General features: G+C 38.9%; 2 protein-coding genes across 2 annotated transcripts; one reads left to right on the plus strand and one right to left on the minus strand.

Moving 5' to 3' along the window:
- The first annotated feature begins 2,058 nt into the window (after positions 1–2,058).
- Positions 2,059–9,514, plus strand: LOC116253732 (uncharacterized). Its single transcript, XM_031628706.2, has 14 exons — positions 2,059–2,211; positions 3,617–3,711; positions 3,986–4,053; positions 4,143–4,181; positions 4,458–4,558; positions 4,999–5,111; positions 5,324–5,423; positions 5,517–5,663; positions 6,444–6,504; positions 6,603–6,700; positions 7,080–7,222; positions 7,640–7,726; positions 7,933–8,022; positions 9,230–9,514. The coding sequence occupies exons 1-14, from the start codon at positions 2,140–2,142 to the stop codon at positions 9,282–9,284; spliced, it is 1,269 nt and encodes a 422-aa protein (XP_031484566.1). The 5' UTR covers positions 2,059–2,139; the 3' UTR covers positions 9,285–9,514.
- Positions 9,515–11,100: 1,586 nt separating this feature from the next.
- Positions 11,101–15,747, minus strand: LOC116253733 (carbamoyl-phosphate synthase small chain, chloroplastic). Its single transcript, XM_031628707.2, has 10 exons — positions 15,441–15,747; positions 15,128–15,254; positions 14,544–14,632; positions 14,390–14,450; positions 14,162–14,229; positions 13,627–13,755; positions 12,469–12,578; positions 12,026–12,373; positions 11,509–11,674; positions 11,101–11,419 (listed from the first exon to the last, which is right to left on the minus strand). The coding sequence occupies exons 1-10, from the start codon at positions 15,631–15,633 to the stop codon at positions 11,370–11,372; spliced, it is 1,341 nt and encodes a 446-aa protein (XP_031484567.1). The 5' UTR covers positions 15,634–15,747; the 3' UTR covers positions 11,101–11,369.
- Between the last annotated feature and the right edge of the window lie 361 nt (positions 15,748–16,108).

Below are 16,108 nucleotides of genomic sequence, written 5' to 3' on the forward strand. Positions count from 1 at the left end.
CAGTCAAGGCCTTAAATGATTCAACAATGGAGATCAATGGCAACAAGATATTTATTATTACTAACAAAAGGTTACTCTCTCTGTCTTTTTATTTCCTTCACTCTCCTGTGCACATGCTCACCTGTTATAAGCAATATCAAGATATGCACAGTATTGTAGCCATTGTTGATATGGATGTTTGAGACTTGGGCTACCTTGACACAGCTGGTGGGTTAGAAGATCCTTCAGTTTTATCTCAATGTCTGTAACCTGTTGCTAGCGAGGACCCAACAGAGATGCCTTGGGGCATTCTTGGAGTCATTGAGTATGTAGTTGAAGTTGAATCTTCAGGAGTTTTCACTACAACTGAGAAGACCTCCGCACATTTGAAGGTAATGGACCTATCATGGGCCGGAAATTTGTATTGTTCTTGCTGTATCATGTAAAACTCACCTGTTGACTTCTGATTTGGACTTCACTGGTGCAAAGAAAGTGGTGATATCTGCTCCTTCAGCTGATGCCCCCATGTTTGTAGTCGGTGTAAATGATAAGACTTACAAACCTTACATGAACATTGTCTCAAATGCAAGTTAACTGTTTGGCGCCTCTTGCCAAGGTGTTTCCCTTCTACTTTTCTCATGACTGTTTGAAAGCAAGTAAAAGTTTACCTGTACAAGATGGACACTGCATCCCCTGAACCAGGTATTATTTAATCTATCAAGCTAAAAACCTATCTCTCTCGTACTTTGTATCTGTATAAAGTGAAAACTTCATCCCCTGAACCACATATCTCACTTAATCTATCTTTTCATGTCACAAGATTAGTTTAAATACACGAATACAAGAGAAAGGAAGACCCAATTAACGACCAACAAAAAGAAACGCTCTCTCCCTTCAATCCCTTGTAAGGAACCAGGCCTAGTAGTCCGTCACAAATAACAACTGCTCCATTACTCCAACTGACCCCGCCCTGTGTCAGCAGGAGCTCGAACGAAGAAATTCTAAGCTTGTACAATTCAAAGGCATCAATTTGGGACGGATATTTTGAGTAAGGGGGTAAGAGTGATTAATAAAGAAGCTACTCTGTTGATGCTATCGGAGTGCAAATGATTATAATATGAACCAAAGTTTGCATAATGTTTTGGGAGCAGCGGTTGAACTCCATTCATGATGCCAAAGGAATTACGCTGACCGCTTCCGCTTGCATAAGCTGCGACAGCCCATGAGCGTCTATCGGTGACGCGCTCTCTGTGTCTTTTTCTCTTCCTCAAAAGGGAATCGTTGATTTTTAAACTATTAGAAGCTTGAAGTAACAAGAACCGTTCATTTTTTCCTTTTTATTGCTATAAACTAAAAAAATAACTTGGTCTGTGCTTCTCACCTCAACATTCCTAAGATCATATCTATATGCTTGGATTATACAAACAAATATTTGAATAATCAATTTTGAGTAGTATGATTTGTGTTCCTGACCTAGTGGTCTAGGATGTTGTTGAGTAAGACAATATCCAAATTTAAAAAATTGAAAATCCTTGAAGCTTGTTTGACCTTAACCCCTCCCTTGAATAATTTTATTTGGATAAAGAGAATCAAAAGCCTTAATTCCCCCTAGTGAGGAAAGCTCTCTCTCAAAACGTTGTCCCATGTCACAAGCAAAGCAACCGTTGGAGTACTTTGCCCATTTGCTTCATTCATATACTCTCTATCGACAGTCGTGTGTTTTATAAGCCACAGCCGGAAGGGGCATCTATGTCATTGCTGACATTGTTAAGGGGCAATCCCGGTCGAGTCGACGAGCACCGTCGCATGCAAGTGGCAACGCGTCCTATTTCCAACTCCGTTATTCATCTATAAAATGAAGGGCATTTTAGTACTTAAGGCGTGAAGGGCGCTTCAAAGTGTAACTTCTCTTCGCTTGATTGCCGCTTTCAAGAAACCGATTGCCACGTCAGACAGCGGAACGGACGGCTCCGATTCAAAAAGGTCCTCGGCAGGCCCGAAAAGAGAGGGAAGGGCCGGTCAAATCACCTCTCATCTCAGGTAGCCCCCGCCAACAACCCTTCCTATAAATACCGCCCTGACGCCCACTCAAATTCTCGCTCTCGATCTCCCTCTCTTGCTTCTCTTCTCTTCTCTTCTCTTCTCTGCAGTTCCAAGAAAATGGCAACCTCTCCGATGCTCAGATCGTCGCCCATTGCGGGTTCGCGATCGCAAGGCGCGGCCTCGCTTGGGGTAAATACTTTCACTTCTTCTTCTTTTCCGATGCATTTTTTTTGTTTCTTCCAGCTTCCTCTTGGATTTTTATCCCTTCTACTTCACTGAACTGTGGCTTTCTAGTGATCGAGTTGGATCCATCAGTGCTTTTCGTCACTTGTTTCTAATGTCCAGCTTCTCTGTATGATCTTAGCCTTTTTCGTTTGGGTTCCTGGGAAATGATATCTCTGCAATTCTGGGTTCGTTTTCGATACTGCTGCAGTGCCTTTCTGCTTCTCGAGATGTTTCTGAATTTTGGTTCCGTTTTCGATATTGCCGTGGTGGTTAATAAGATATTTTTTGTGTTTCCTGCGATCAGCCTATCTCATTCCGGAGCTTTCTTGTTGGACCGTTATTCCCCCGATTAAAACTGGACCTTGTCTAAACGCTTTATTATGATGTTTTCCGTATCGCTTGCGGTTGTCCGCAACTACGTGGAGCTTCGCTTGGAATAATGGTGTTTGGGTTTTCTCTGTATTCGGATGTGTTTGAATATTCAAGCATTGGCAACGGAAAGTTTAATTGTCGATTATTGCCTTTAGTTGAGGATTTAGATCATCCTGCCTTTCCCTGCATTATATATGTTTCATAATTCATAGGTTCGAGTCTGTTCGTAAGGTTGTTTTCCGTAAATTGTGTGTTTAAGCTATCCTTCTTGACTGTATTGCAGTAATTTGATCGTTGGCTACCTTGAGAATCTGCTTAGTTATTGTGGTATTGTCATGGTCTTTTCGTGATATATTTTTATTTCTTTTAACATTTGTCTGTACTTGGAGTTTTTTTTTTTTCTTTTTTCCTTCCGTGTTTCATTTTAATAGCGAGTCCTCGGGGGAGCTTTGGGTAGCTTTGGTGATATTTTTGTATTTTCCTCTTGTTCGCATTGTGCAGGAAAATTTCCTTTCGTATTGGTTGTAAAAGAATTTAGTATTCTCCTGTTGCTGTCATTCCACGTGTTAACCCTTTTTGCTGTTCTGACCGTTTTGGGATGCCTCTGTAATCTGTATTATCTTGTTGCATTGACTTCTAGGGATTATCTTCCCCACCTTAAATGCTAAGTACTTTTCCTTGTCGCTTTTTTTATTACTTCTTTATTAGCCGTACACATTTTTTTCTTAGTGTCAAGGTTAGGTTGTCAGTAGTCTTTGTTCCTGTCCATTATCCAGATGTTAGGGTTCTTGCATCAAGACGATGTTATTGAGTTGAATAGAAAAACATTATTTTTTGGAGCATGTAACCATGAAGCTGTTATAGCACATCCATTACTCAGCTGCCAGCCCGAGTGAAATTTATGGGGCAACATTGACATTTTAGAGTTCTAATCATATATTTGTCTTCAGTGTTATGAATTTTATTTTAATGGACTAGTCAATTTTGTGTTGTACAGATGTTTTCTTTTGAAAAGCTCAACCTGCATAACAGGAGGATTCAGGATAACATGTTGGGATACTCCAAACATTTCCAAAATGGTTCCTCGATTCAGTAAGTGCTTCTTGCCATATATGAACCGTTCTTAAACTGTTCATGATTCATGGAGATTAAAAAGATATAATATTTGTCTTTTAACTCTGATCTAACCGATTTAGCTTCTTTGCATTGGATGTACTTCATTTCCCTTTTTTGGGGAAATGAGTGTCTCATTTGTTCTTCAATCTGGTCATTATAGTTCAATAGGCTACAGAATTGGTAATGGTTTACTGTAAATATTCTAATGATGGGGGGAAACTTATTGTGCTGTACATCTTTTACTGTTTAGGCTCCAACATATCAAGAGGTTGCAACCTGTAAAAGCTTCCTCAACTGAGATGCCTCAAAAAATCCATCGTGAGCAAGTTCTCATTCTTTGGTCGTATTTATTGTCGGTGGTATAAGAAATGGGTTTTATTAAACTGTGAATTATGTCTTTGTTTTAGGGTCTTCGAGCAGTGGAAATGTAAGGATTGGAATTAATGGTAGGCATGACTGATGAACTCTCACTAATCTACCAGTTTTATATTTCCTTCAACATGTGTTTTCCTCCTTTCAGCTTTGAAGGTTTAGTTTCATATAATTTGCTAACCTTCTTTGTTCAACATAGAAATATGGTTTTCTCTCAGATAAATTTGCGTAAAGTGGCTGCCTTCTTTTGTCCCTTTATAAGAATTTCTTCCGTTTGTTTCAATATTAACCTTATATAGCTCTTACGACATTTAAAACCTTTTTTTTTTCATCTTTGGTATTTTCTTCAGGATTTGGCCGTATTGGAAGGCTGGTCTTGCGTGTAGCCACAGAGGGCAACAGTGTTGAGGTTGTGGCAGTGAATGATCCGTTTATTGACACCAAATATATGGTATTCTCTCTCTCTCTCTCAAGTTCTACAACTTTTGCTTGCTGTTCTCGGTTATGTTCATGCATCCTTAGTCATTCCCGTGTTAGAATAAACCTTACTAGGTGAGAGTGCTTTCCTTGACATTGACTCGTGCTGTCTAAATGTGAGTTTTCAAGAACTTGTGGTTTGTTTTCTTTATATTGATGTTGACCTGTTCTGGCCTTAGTAGTCTCATATGTGTAAGTTGAAGGAATTAGCAATTAAAATAATGAAAAAAAGAAACCAGGAAGTGTAGAACTTGGATAACCGGTAAAAGAGACAGGCAGGCTTTATTCATTCATGGGCATATCGTGTGGCATATTGTACATACACACAGTTTGTTACTTCTGTTACTGTTTTGCATTCCAAGTTACAAAAGAGAATAATCTTTTTTATTCATAATTTTTGTTTCCATATTGAAGGCATACATGCTCAAGTATGATTCAACACATGGGCGGTTCAATGGTACAGTCAAGGTCTTAGATGATTCAACATTGGAGATCAATGGCAAGAAGATATTTATTACTAACAAAAGGTTACTCTCTCTATCTTTGTCTCTCTTTCTCTCTCTTGTGCACATGCTCACCTGTTATAAGCAATATCAAGATATGCACAGTGTTCCAGCCATTGTTGATATGGATGTTTGAGAATTGGGCTACCTTGACTTGAACTTGAGCAGCTTGACAAAGCAGGTGGGTTAGAAGATCCTTCAATTTTATCTCAATGTCTGTAACCTGTTGCTGACAGGGACCCAACAGAGATACCTTGGGGCATTCATGGAGCTGAGTATGTAGTTGAATCTTCGGGAGTTTTCACTACAATTGAAAAGGCCTCCGCACATCTGAAGGTAATGGACCTATCATGGGCTGGAAATTTCTATTGTTTTTGCTGTATCATTTAAAACTCACCTGTTGGCTTCTGATTTGAACTTCACTGACAGACTGGTGCAAAGAAAGTGGTGATATCTGCTCCTTCAGCTGATGCCCCCATGTTTGTAGTCGGTGTAAATGAGCAGGCTTACAAACCTGACATGAATATTGTCTCAAATGCAAGTTGTACGACTAACTGTTTGGCTCCTCTTGCCAAGGTGTTTCCCTTCTACTTTTCTCATGACTGTCTGAAAGCAAGTAAAATTTTACCTGTACAAAATGGAAATCATCCCCTGAACCAGATATTATATAATCTATCTGGCTGAAAGGTAAAAACCTACCTCTCTCATACTTTACCCGTAGAAAGTGAAAACTTCATCCCCTGAACCAGATATCACTTAATCTATCTTGCTAAAGACCTATCTCTGTCATCCTCTCATTCAGGGGAAGAGATTCACTCTCCTTTGGAATACATATGTGAATAATGATGTACTCATTGTAGCCTCTGGCCCTCAATGGTTGATTTCAAACAGATCTAACAATAGGACATCCTTAGCAGATCTGCTGCAGGTCTTATCACATCCTCATAAAGCAAGGTGTGTTTGAATGCTAGCTGTACTGACACCTGATATATCTAGCCTTTTCCCAACTAAGGTTCCTCTTACCCATGGGCACGTATTTTAAGCTGAATATGTTTTGCATCCATGCAGCACAATGCCAGCCCAGACCAGTCATATGACTGAAACAATGATCTAAATTTGATTTCCTTAATATTGGTCATTGTTCAGTTCCAAGTGGGTCCAAACTTACATTTGACAACGATAACTGGATAATCTAGTCTTTTCTTTTCGTTTTTTCTTCTTAGTGGGCAGAGGATAAGGGATAACATACATAACACGTCAGTTTGTGAGCATGATTCAAATTTTGGGAAGACCATTCTTGAGACTGTTCAAATGAAAAACTCTAAATGGATTTTTTTTTTTTTAACTTTTTTGCAGGTAGTGCATGAGGAATTTGGCATCATGGAAGGCCTTATGACTACCGTACATGCAACAACGGGTTAGATTTCCTTTTTTTTGGGGTGTAGGTGGTTTAGAACTTTAGACTATTATTCTGTTTCCTGTGTCTGGTTGTCTTATCTACTTCTTCTGGTTCAGCTACTCAGAAAACCGTAGATGGTCCTTCAATGAAGGATTGGCGAGGAGGTCGTGGGGCTGGGCAAAATATCATCCCAAGTTCCACCGGTGCTGCAAAGGTAGTTGATTTTTTCTGTATCTCATGGACTGTCAAAGAATTGTGCGATGGATAGTCTATATATATACTGCCTGTTTCTGAAGCCTTTTTCCCCTTGGATTTATGTTTTTCCACATTATAATCCTGTTCCCTTTTTTACTCCTTGAATCTACTACTTGCATCTTGTGCTACTTATGTGTTGAAACTACTACATTTTTTTCTTTTTACTAATATGTTCAAACTTCCTTCTTCATTGCTGTAACTGATTCTAGGATCCGTAGTAAGATTGTATAAATCATTTTGGTAAAAAAAAGAGGGGCACATTGGTCCTTGTTGCTTATTCTTTGCAGCTGATGCTGCTGTTGTATTTTGAATTTTACTTGTCTTGTTTGTTATAACAGGCTGTGGGTAAAGTGCTTCCTCAGCTTAATGGGAGACTCACTGGCATGGCCTTTCGTGTTCCTACTCCTAATGTTTCTGTTGTGGATCTTACCTGTCGATTGGAGAGGCCTGCATCATATGAGGATGTGAAGGCAACAATAAAGTAAGACGTTCCGAGTCAGTCTCTGGCTGTTTTTACTTTCTGCACGTGCACATAAAACAGGCAGAATCATATAAAATAGCTGACCAAGGTGCACAACATCCTTGAACATACACTTTATCATTGCATAAGCAAAATAGGTAGATGACTTGTTGATCACTTGCAAGGTATTATATTACTTCTTTAAAAAATTTACCTTATGAAAGGCATTTTCAGTACTTACACTTCCCTATGTCCTTGTTTTCCCAAATGTCTCAAGGTCTTCTGTCAACGGCTAAACTTCTATTTTCTGTCTGCTGTTTCACACTACAAACAAGATATTTCTAAAAACGGTGTTGGGTTGGTTTTTTCTGATTTTGTTGGATGGACACATTTAGCAAATTCCGTAGCAATATTTTGCTTATGAAATGTTTAAACCAGGGCTGCTGCTTCAGAAGGTCCCCTCAAAGGAATTCTTGGATACACAGATGAGGATGTTGTCTCAAATGATTTTGTAGGTGACTCAAGGTGACCTTCTGTACCATGTGAATGTCAAGTCTTATTTGTTTTAACATCCATGCTTGATTTATTTTAATATTTATTTATGGTAATAGTAGCACTAGCATATTCAAGGGATTTCTCCTTTAGTGCCCTGTGAAGCAAGAGCTTCTGTCAATAGCACGCTTACTCTGGATCTCGAACTTGTTGATTTTGATATGCACATTTTGTTTCAGGTCAAGCATCTTTGATGCAAAGGCAGGCATTGGATTAAGTGCCTCGTTCATGAAGCTTGTTTCGTGGTATGACAATGAGTGGGGTTACAGGTATTCATCCTTCATTGTGCTTGGTTTTTTTTTTTTTTCTTATAATGGAAGTGTGACATTTTTCTTGCCAAAGCCGACACATTTAGGACAGGTTGGCCATTATACCAGATTCTAAACTTGCAACATATATACTTTCTGCAGTCTAGCGAGCTCAACCAAGGGTAGTCTGAGACTAGTTGCTTGACCAAGCTCAGCCTGAGCCTCGGGACGGCTTAAGCCTGTGCCAAAGCCTTGCACATCTATGAAAATGGTCGTGGTTACCGTCTTATTAGGAATTGGTTAACTGGCGCCACAACCATAACCTTCTCTCGGATGTTATTTCCTATTATTGTTTGAAGTGGTTAACAAGGATTCACGTTTTCGCTTGGCCCTGTCACGGTATCTGTGATGCAGTCTCCGACAGTCCCACTCTTCTTACTGTTCCTAAATTCTATGAACACAGGGTAGAAAACTCGACTTTTATATAGTCAAAGGAAGAAACTCTGAGCAAGGTTGTATGTGTCAACTGTATAGCCACACATATCGCAATATTTTTTAAAATGTCTCGATATTAATGAGAAAAATGTCTAACAGAAAAAAACTTTAAAAAACCAGCTTTTAAAAAAAATGTGAAAAACATATTTATCGCATTTTTTCTTTTTGTTTTCCCATTTTTAATTTTCTTTGTTTTTAAGGTTAATGATATCATAGGTTCACTTTTATAAATTAAATTAAATTAGTTTTATCATTCTTATCACCGTTATGATATTATTTTTATCATGTTATTTAGTTTTTTTTTAATGTCTTATTATTATTTTTTCATTTTTCAAAAATTCGCCAATATTTTCCCGATAAAAACTACTTTCCGGAAGAATACCGAGAAAATGAACGCCATTAAAACCCGAAAAGATATTTATGGTAACGATTAAAACAATGTTCTATTGATATAATGTACTGCTTGATTATTTTCTTGTTTCCTTTTGTTATCTGCGTTCAAAAAGCTATTTCTTCACAAAAAATTTGTCATTTGTCCCATTGTGTCTGTCATCCCTGAGAACGGGGTGTAATGGAAAGGTACGACTGCTTTTAGTTGGCAAGTTGTTCGATGCTCAACTCATTCGTGTCCCGTACTATTTCCAAACGAAAATAATTGTTGTTTATGGTCTGCGTGGTTTCATATGCTGTAATTTCGTTTGCTAATATCCTTTGTTCGTTTTTTGAATTTCAGCAACCGCGTTGTTGACCTGATTGAGCACATGGCGTTGGTCTCCTCCAGCAATTGAGTCTCCGGCTGTGAGGAATTTCTTCACAGCTGAGATAGTGCGGATTTTTCACCTTACGCGATTTTGGTTTCTCTTCGAGTGAAGGGACAGAATTTATATTTTTTCCATGAGCAGGTCTCAAATAATTTAATAGAATGTCTTCTCATCAATGGTGGATACTTCTATTAATTCCCTTTTTGTCGTGTGGTTTTGTGGATGAACATCTGAAATGATAAAAGTATTTGAGAATGTATTTCTCTTCCGGCCAATCAGCCAAATCTCTATGCATATGTTCAACATGATTCTGCCGACAAATGTTTGGTGTCTCTAGCGGTATGTGTTTCTGTGTTTTTTGGCAACGTTCTCCTTCGGTGCGGAATAAAACACTGGTTAACCTTGGAAATAATTTAATTGTAAGGAAATTGTGGTTTAAGCAAGGTTATGTGTTTGTATATGCGTGCGTTAGATACGGGTAAAACTTAAAAAGCTAGGGCTGATGATGAAGCCGAACTGGCCTTGTACAAATTCTTTCATTGACAATGAAAAGTTCATGATGCCCGTGGGCACGTCTTGATTGAGCTAGGTTTGACTCGATGTGTACGGCACCCGAATGGCCTTATCTTTGGGGAAAGGGGAAATGTCTTTATAGAAGCTAGTGTTGGGAATAAGGCCTTCTCTTGCTCTCGATCCTGAGATCGAGAAGGAAAGAAAGGTGGAAACAAAAAACCGAAAAATAAGTACAAGGATTTGTGTGAACTAGAAAAGACTAATCTCTCTGTACATGGCTGGATTGGTTTTTTTTTTTTAAAAAAGCTCTCGCTGGGCAAAAGTACACGAGATATCGGGCCTGTTATGTGACAACATTCCCAAAGGGGGGGGGGGGTAATTGCAATATTGTCCTTATAAAATTTTTCATGGAAAACAACGGAATTATTAAAGCCTATAAAATTAAGGTCAGGCTCCACTTTCCGACAGTTGGTACAATAAATTTGTCAAAAAATTAAAAATATTTGTGCAATATAACTTTACCATAAGGGTAACACATAAATCGGCCTATATGAATAAAAAAAGCCCTTAATAAGCTCTGCTCGTTTAAACGTACGAGCAAGAAAAGCTTCACTTCCCAAGCCTATTGACGCTTACGTCCCTGATCAGAAGCTGAGGGCTATGTTAAGTTGGAATTAAATTTGGGAACCAGGAGCTGGACGCTTTTTTGGTTTAGTGTGTCCGAAATGCGATTTCGTTGGTTTAACCTGTCGAAAAAGTTTTGGAAAAGAAAATCAAAATATATATATATAGTTGGTCCAGTGACCCGTCTATTGAGTGCATAACTGGAAAGGGCTCGGGACGTTTTCCTTTCCCAGGATGCCTTGCAAACTGTTCACCTGCAAAGCGAGTCTGCTCACTAGAAACACAGGGGATGTTGGGAAAACATTCTTTATGACTAAATATGCGTAAGTCATAGGCAAAGGAGCAACTAGATCGTTGAGGATTCTCAACACAAGTCCGCTCAACCAGTCCCCAAAATTTCTGAACTTTGTCTTTAAGAGCGGCAGCCCCCTGCTCCCTCCCCCCACAGGGTCAAGACAGAGTCGGTACCACTTGGAACTTGATTTGTCACTATTTTTTTAACTTTTGGATTTTGTAAAAAATTATTATTATTTTTGTAACTTTGGGAAATATCCAAAGCTCAAAAGACGAACTGCAGTACCATTTGAATCGCTTATGTTGATTGTATGAATCTCATTCATGACGAATTGAGTTCAGAAACCAAATTTGCACTGGCCACACACACACACACATCCCCACCCCTTTGCTAGATCTTACAAAATCACTCTAACACAAGGAAAACAATTTGAACTGCAAAATGAAGAAAGGACAGGGTTGCAGGGAAGGTAAGGCCTCACCTTATAGCAAGGCTGTTATTTATATAAGAAACTGTATACGCACCAAACTCATTGATTTACAACAAAAGAAAAGGACCGACGCAATCAAGTAACTTCCGTGCAGCAGAGCATCATGTTAACTTGACGATGACACAACTCCCCCTTGAGCTTTCGTACCACAAGGCTGTATAATACCGTAAAACTGATGCTCCGGCACATCTTATACCATGGACTTGTTTCGCTTCATCAATTCTACGAACTCCCTGAAAGCTGCATTTGAAGGAAACAAACGGTTGTTAACAAATTCCGAAGGCCGCACATGAGATAGAGAGTTTGGTAGATAACAATTGAATACTTACTCGAATCAGAATCATGGGGGCCAGGAGAAGCCTCTGGATGGTATTGAAGGGACATAACCTTTTGTCCAGGGAAGGCGAGACCAGCACAGCTTCCATCATTCAAATTGACGTGGGTCACCTCCACACCTTCCGGAAGAGACTCAGGATCAACTGCGTAGTTATGGTTCTGCCAGCAGCACAATAACAGTCATTGATAGTCAAAATCTGACAGACACATTTGGATTAAAGTGATTGGTGAACTACAATGTGGAAACATCTATTATATGCAGGCACTCAGCGATAAGTGCATGTGCCTGCAAGCAATCTACTCATTATACCACATTTTGGTGAAGGACAAATATGCAATTTCAATTAATAAAAGCAGCAAGTGTTGAAAGAACCAGGGCCCTAAGACCACACATACTACCATAACTGAAATTTAAATTGATCATAACTTAGTGTAGAAGTGTCAAAACTTAATCTCTCGAACCAAAATTACTAAAAGGCTGAAAAACAGCCAATTAAAACAATTTAATACCTGAGCGCTAATATCAACCCGGCCGCTTCGAAGGTCACGAACTGGATGGTTTCCCCCATGGTGACCAAATTTCATTTTAAATGTTTTTCCACCAAGCGCCTGACCAAGCAGTTGGTGACCCATGCATATCCCAAAGACAGGAATCTTGCCAATTATCTCTTTTACTGTTTCAACAGCATAGGGAACAGCTGATGGATCACCTGGCCCATTGCTGAAGAGGACTCCATCTGGCTTCATTTTAAGCGTCTCAGAAGCTGGCCATTTGGAGGGGACAACAGTAATCTTACATCCACATGATGCCAAACGCCTCAAAATATTGTATTTGATCCCAAAATCATAAGCAACAACCTTTCATAGTCAAGTCAAAACAAAAAGGGGTTACCAACTCAGTAGTTCATCAGAAAACCAGCATAAGAACAATAATGCAAATGTTTACAACTAACATGAAATTTCTCGGAGTAGCTCGGATCTTTGCTGAACTCCCATTCTGCATCGGTCTTCTCAACCCATTCATATGGAGCATCACAGGTGACACCAGTTATCAAATCGACTCCTGCAGGTGCAAATAAAATACGTTTGCAATTTATTAAATGCCCAGAGATTTTAAAATGAAATGAGATACAAAAGTATGCTACCATCAAAATTTAGATTACAGTACTACTTTCACTGACAAATGCATATAGGCCTATTTACGGTTTGAGTACAAAGGTCTTGATCAGAATTCTTGCTCTTCAGACTTTCTCTTAAGAGTAACGATTTTATGCCTTCATGAAAATGTCAAGAATGAATTGTATCCTAAGAAATAATACTCATGCATAATGCATGCATTTATACATATGCCAGCATTCAGTACATAGCAAAGTATCTACAATGAACATAAATATGTTCAGCAGATAAGAATAAAACCATCAACCATCAGACAGCCAATTTATTGACAATTGCATTTGCAACAGCAACAGGGAGTAAGACAAATAAAGATGGGAAGAAAGAAACTGATTCTGATCAATTGTGGACATACAATAGATAGCACTCAGGTATTATCAGGAGAAAAGGAGGAAAAAGGACATTAGACAACTAATGAGATAACCAAATTATCTCAAATGAAGGTATGGACCATGTCCAAATAGCACAAGGATTAGCAAGCGGGACCATATGAAAAGATAGTGACCACGTACAGATATTGAACAAGGTATGCACATATTTCCATTAGCAGAGGTATTTTGAGAGAGCAAGGATTCAGAATTATCTAAACAAAACAAGTAACTGAATGACCCATTAGCTTCCAAGTTTCTAACTGGTCGATCAACAGATCATTCAGGAACATTAACTTCAAAAATAATTTAAGAACGCAGAAAGCCATATCTCTTGGCCATAATGCTAACACTACAGTTAACAGTTAATCAAATCATTAAACACAGGAAAAAGTTGGCCTATCCAACCATCAATGACTAAGAACATCTTTACATTACTAGACAAAGAGAAGCTGAGGTGTAACTTTTTCAAAAACCACTCTAAATGCATAAAGTTTTTTTCTGAAAAAAAGATATCTACCTTAGAAGAATTATAGGTGTTTCATATTTTAATAGAAATTGAAAGCTTACCAACAATATTCCATTTATGAGTCATCTCCAATAATTCCTTATCTGTTTTAGATTCTTCTGTGCTGATCACTCCCTTAAGACTTCCATCTTGCCTTAGTCGGCGTGTGATTGCACGTGTATCCACATCATCTGTGTGTGGCAACAAGCAAGCCAGTGAACAAAATCCAGACGTGTCAGATTCCTCTAATGAAGTCCAACAGAAAAAACACTCGTACAAATATTTCAAAAGAAAAATCTTAAGTGCAAATGCATATTAATTTGAACAAACCGAGCTTATGAGACAAAAATGATTTTTAATATAACCTCTGCAACTTCATAGTACATAGGGGAACTGTTATAGAAAAAATGCTTACTGCACAATTTAGGTGATTAACTGAGCTCAACCTACAAGAACTTTCCTTTGCACATGCTAAATTTAATGTTTTGAGCCTCCGGAGGCTAAAAATGCATGCAGGATTGTTCAAAAAAGGAGCTGAGGCATATTGTAAGGAGAAAATCAAAGGACCCCAAACACTGGCGGTCAAATATCACTTACATATTCCCATGATATTCTTTCTAATTAGGTACTCTTCAAGGGATTCCGTACACCGCCAGTTTGAGGTGCTGTAACAAATTAACAAACGCTTTTAACCACCTAAGCAGACAGAACCTTGAAAATGGAAAAGTGTACACTGCAAAATCAAGATCCCATTCCTTTCTTTACTTTTTGCCATAAATTTGAAAGAACACTTAAACAAGAGATCATCAAAAGGTGCATAGTTACCAAATACTAAGGTTTCTGATAACTAAGCCAGCAAGAAAGCACTGTCTAGATTCTTCATCAACTGTCAACAACAACAAAAAAGGAAATCCAGTATAGGCCTCAACTCAATAAATCAGTCAAATTTCCAGAAAGTGGAAAAAGATAGGGAACGTACATATGTTGACACCAGTATTGCCTATGTGAGGATTAGTCATCAACACAAACTGACCAGCGTAACTTGGGTCCGTAAGAATTTCCTGGTATCTGCATACACATTATCACACACGGATACAATTAAACATATAATTCCTTAATCACATACAGCTCTGCAACACAACAGTGTCGCGACTTGGCTTCCATTGCCATAGTCACCAAAGTGCTTTCAAAACCACGGACATTAACTTCAAAAGCAAGAAACGACGCGCTTCTTTCCAACTTTCCCAAGTTTATGAGGAGCAATAATCCCCTTTTGTATTCACATGAAGGCACAGGCTTTATACTTTCTCTTTTCAAGTTACTTCGTAGTATTTTCAATCGCTACTTCTTACTCACTCCATATGTGTAAAAAATATTTCACGCATTAAAGCACTGTTAGATACTCTCTCTCTCTCTCTCTCTCTCTCTCTCTCTCTCTCTCTCTCTCTCTCTCTCTCTCTCCACGCATCTCTTCTCTTCTTCGGAAACTACGGCAATCGCATCGACTTCATCATGTTCTAACTAAACGGGAGCACAAAAACGAAAAAGAGGAGCTCAAGTTACCCCGTTAGAGATGTATTGAACACCACTTCACCAAGTTGTGTCCCGGACGCGCCAAAAGACTTGGCGCTCCAGACAGAACCATCTTCAAGCACCAGCCTAGCATCCGCCACCTTCCATGGCCTTTTCCCTGAGAATAATAAAAGAAAGAGACTGCATCAATTCGCATGGACGTTGAATTGCAATATAAGTAGCAGTCTTCATGAAAAAAAAAAAAACTTATGCTCGGTTTCACAAACTCGCTTTCTGATCGAAGAAAGGGAGTTGAAGGTCACGAATTGAAAAGAGAAGGGTCAGACTACTGTCATCTTGGTACCTGAGACGGGGACGTCTGGAAAGAGAGAAACCGAAGAGCAGACAAACACCCGTCCCATTTTCCCCTCTCTGTTGCAGCTCCTGAACCGGAGAGTGATGGTCCCGTTGTTAGATGAGACCAGAGGATTAGCGGGGCGGTAAGCAGCTCCCGGAATCAGTGTTTTCGAACGGAAAATAAGGGTTTCGGACGCCATCGCTTACACTCTCTCCCCGTGCCTCACTCTTCCCTCTCCTCTGCGTAATGGATCAGTCCGGCGATGCCAACTAAATGAACCCTACATTTTGTCTTGTCCTTGGGGCGTTTAAAAAAAAAAAAAGAAGAAGCAAAAATGGCATGAGTGCCGTCTAGGTGAGAAATTATCTCCGACGGCGTACTGCAGTGCTGGCCTCGTCATGTGGGACCCACGTCAAATAAAAGGAAAAGAAAGTTCCTGTCTATATCTGCGTTTGGATGTGAGGCTTGATTTCGAGTTCTCAAATTTAAGTACCCTTTGTTTTTCTCAACTAAATGAAATATTCTCTTCTTTCATACTAATCTTCTTCTATTTTGTAATAAATAGTTTGATTTAAAATAAACCCAAACCAAAAAGTTTTAAGAATTTCAAATCCATGACCAATCTAAGACAACATGATATTTTTGTTTCAACAGAAAAAATCTTAGATGAATCC

This window comes from Nymphaea colorata, chromosome 4, assembly GCF_008831285.2.
Source record: "Nymphaea colorata isolate Beijing-Zhang1983 chromosome 4, ASM883128v2, whole genome shotgun sequence".
Taxonomy (NCBI): domain Eukaryota; kingdom Viridiplantae; phylum Streptophyta; class Magnoliopsida; order Nymphaeales; family Nymphaeaceae; genus Nymphaea; species Nymphaea colorata.